Source organism: Nestor notabilis, unplaced genomic scaffold, assembly GCF_000696875.1.
Source record: "Nestor notabilis isolate BGI_N333 unplaced genomic scaffold, ASM69687v1 scaffold2703, whole genome shotgun sequence".
NCBI lineage: Eukaryota > Metazoa > Chordata > Aves > Psittaciformes > Psittacidae > Nestor > Nestor notabilis.
The window spans coordinates 1-2198 of record NW_009920388.1 but is presented as its reverse complement, the minus strand read 5'-3'; the positions used below and the strand labels follow the sequence as shown (position 1 = coordinate 2198).

The 2198-nt window shown below is 55.8% G+C and overlaps 1 protein-coding gene across 1 annotated transcript; it reads right to left on the bottom strand.

Annotated features, from left to right (window-relative positions):
- Positions 1-804: 804 nt before the first annotated feature.
- LOC104402696 (apoptosis-enhancing nuclease-like) lies at positions 805-2190 on the bottom strand (the record flags this gene model as incomplete). The annotated part of the gene is made up of 3 exons (XM_010010643.1): positions 805-1008; positions 1365-1565; positions 1831-2190. Coding segments are annotated over 3 exons (765 nt in total), but the record flags the coding sequence as incomplete, so codon positions are not given.
- Between the last annotated feature and the right edge of the window lie 8 nt (positions 2191-2198).

Genomic DNA, 2198 nt, shown 5'->3' with positions numbered 1-2198 from the left:
TTTCTGTAAGCTAAGCCCACCCCCTGCTCCTCCAACCTTCTTCATAGGGAAGTCCCCAGAGCAGAGGGGAGCAGCCCATACGCCAGAGAACTGCCACCATGGTACACGGGCATAGGTTTGCCAACCTCATCCCTGCCCTCTCCCTCCTGGAGAGCTGCCCGATCAGATCACACAGCACATACACAAGGGTTTAGCAAGACCAATTTTTAATTCAGAATTGGACAATTATGTGAATAGTCCATTTAAATGAAGTTCATCCTATGCTCTTGTCCAGGCTGGACATTGATTAGACCCAGACTTTTCAGGCTTCACTGTGCAAAAAGATGAGGAGGAAACTGGCCCCAAGTGGTTTGCAGCCTTTGGGCGTCAGCAAGACACCTCAGTCCTCTCACAGGAGGACGTGCCACTTGCCCACCATGGGGTATCCCCTTCCCAGAGGGCACAGGAGGTGCCCTGGCAGCCCTAGTGTTGTGGTTTAAGCCACCACTGCAGCCATTGCACCCCTGTGTGGGCTCCTCCAGGCTCTCACCAGGATCCTGCTCATCCCCGGGCACCAAGTGACAGATGAACACAGCCCAGCCACAGCAAGAGGCTGCAGACAGTGGTTTTGGGAGTTGCTGGTGTCCAAGTGCCACTACTTCTGTGTCCCAGGGCAGGGCTGGGGGTGTCTGACTCCCCTGTGCAGAGATGGGTGCCAGGCAGAGCCCATAGGGCACAAGCCCTGGGGAAGGACATCAGCAGCCTCCTCCACCTTGAACAGGCACCAGCCTGGCCCAAGACACGTGGAGGAGATGCTGTCCCTCATCATAAGCTGCTTGCCATCAGGTCTGTGGGCCAGTACTGGTCATCCATGTACTGGTTGCTGTCTGCAGCGGGGTCTGTGACGGGGCTGGGGGGCCGGGGGGGCAGGCTATGGGCCAGCTCTGTCTCCCACTGCACCTCCACCAATCTGTACAGCTCCATTGCTGTCTGAGCATCCTCCACCGACGAGTGCCCTTTGCAGCCAACCTGAGCAAAGTGGGAAAAGCCTCATTAGATAAATGGGGTGGCAAAAATTCCACACGTCATGTTGTCTGCTTGCTCAGAAGGACAGAAGTGCTGTGGGGTTTGGAGACAGCAAAGCTTTGATGCAGCCAAGGAGATGCAGGAATCTCTTAAGCACTCTCTGGGGAGCACAGGTCCTCTCCCTACTTTTGTGAGATGCTTAATGGTCAGTTTTGGAGGTCCTGTGCTCCCCCAGCTTGATCATATCCAGGAGCACAGGATGAACAAGCTTCATCTCCATCTCACAGAGAGCCACCATGGGGATGGGGCACCAGGCTGACACACAGGATGCTCCCCATCTGCAGGTTCCTGGCGCTTACCTGGATCTTTTTGTGGAGCAGGTGCCTGGCCAAGCTCTTGAGTGAGACATTGGCCCTGCCGGGCAGCCCTGCCCTCTCATTCAGCACCGGGATCCGGCTGGTGTCTCGGGTCCTGTCTTTGGGGTGGAAGTACTTCAGGGCTTGGAAGTCATTGTGGATGGCGTGTCCTACCACAATCTTGTCTTTCAAGATCTTCAGGATCTGGAAGCATCAGAAAGCGTTAGACAGGCAGTGCAGCAAAAGAAACACCCCCACCAATTAAGCATAAAATGAACCATTTTGTATTCAGTTCAATTCCTTCACTTCTAGGTTTTAGGATCCCAGCATGGAGCAGTAACAAGCAAACCAACCCACCACAGAGGCTTGTGTCTGCCTCAGAGCAGCTCAGCGCAGGCCACCAAATACCTCAAGTTGCGTCTGGCAGGTAACACAGAGACTTTCACTCTTAATTTCTCTTCCTCCTCACCTCCGCCTGGGCAGCCTTGAAGGGAATCGCTCTCTTCATGTGCTGCTTGGTGATGCCGCTCCAGCGTGTCCGGTAGTCCACGATGGGCAGCTCAGGCTGGACATACTTGTCATAGATGACATCCCCCTCATAGTTCACCACGGAGCACCGTGCCAGCTCGCTCAGCCTGCCCTGAGGACCGGTCCCCACCATCTCACAGTCGATGGCCACGTACTTGCTCGGGCGCAGAAGCGGGGAGGACGTCCGCACCCCCTTGGAGCTGCCATTCCCCTGGGACAGCAGCACGGAATGGTGCCTGGCTATGCTGTCTGGAGAGGCGGATGGGGACAGGGATGTGGAGACAGCCTCTTTGGGCTTGGGGACCTTCC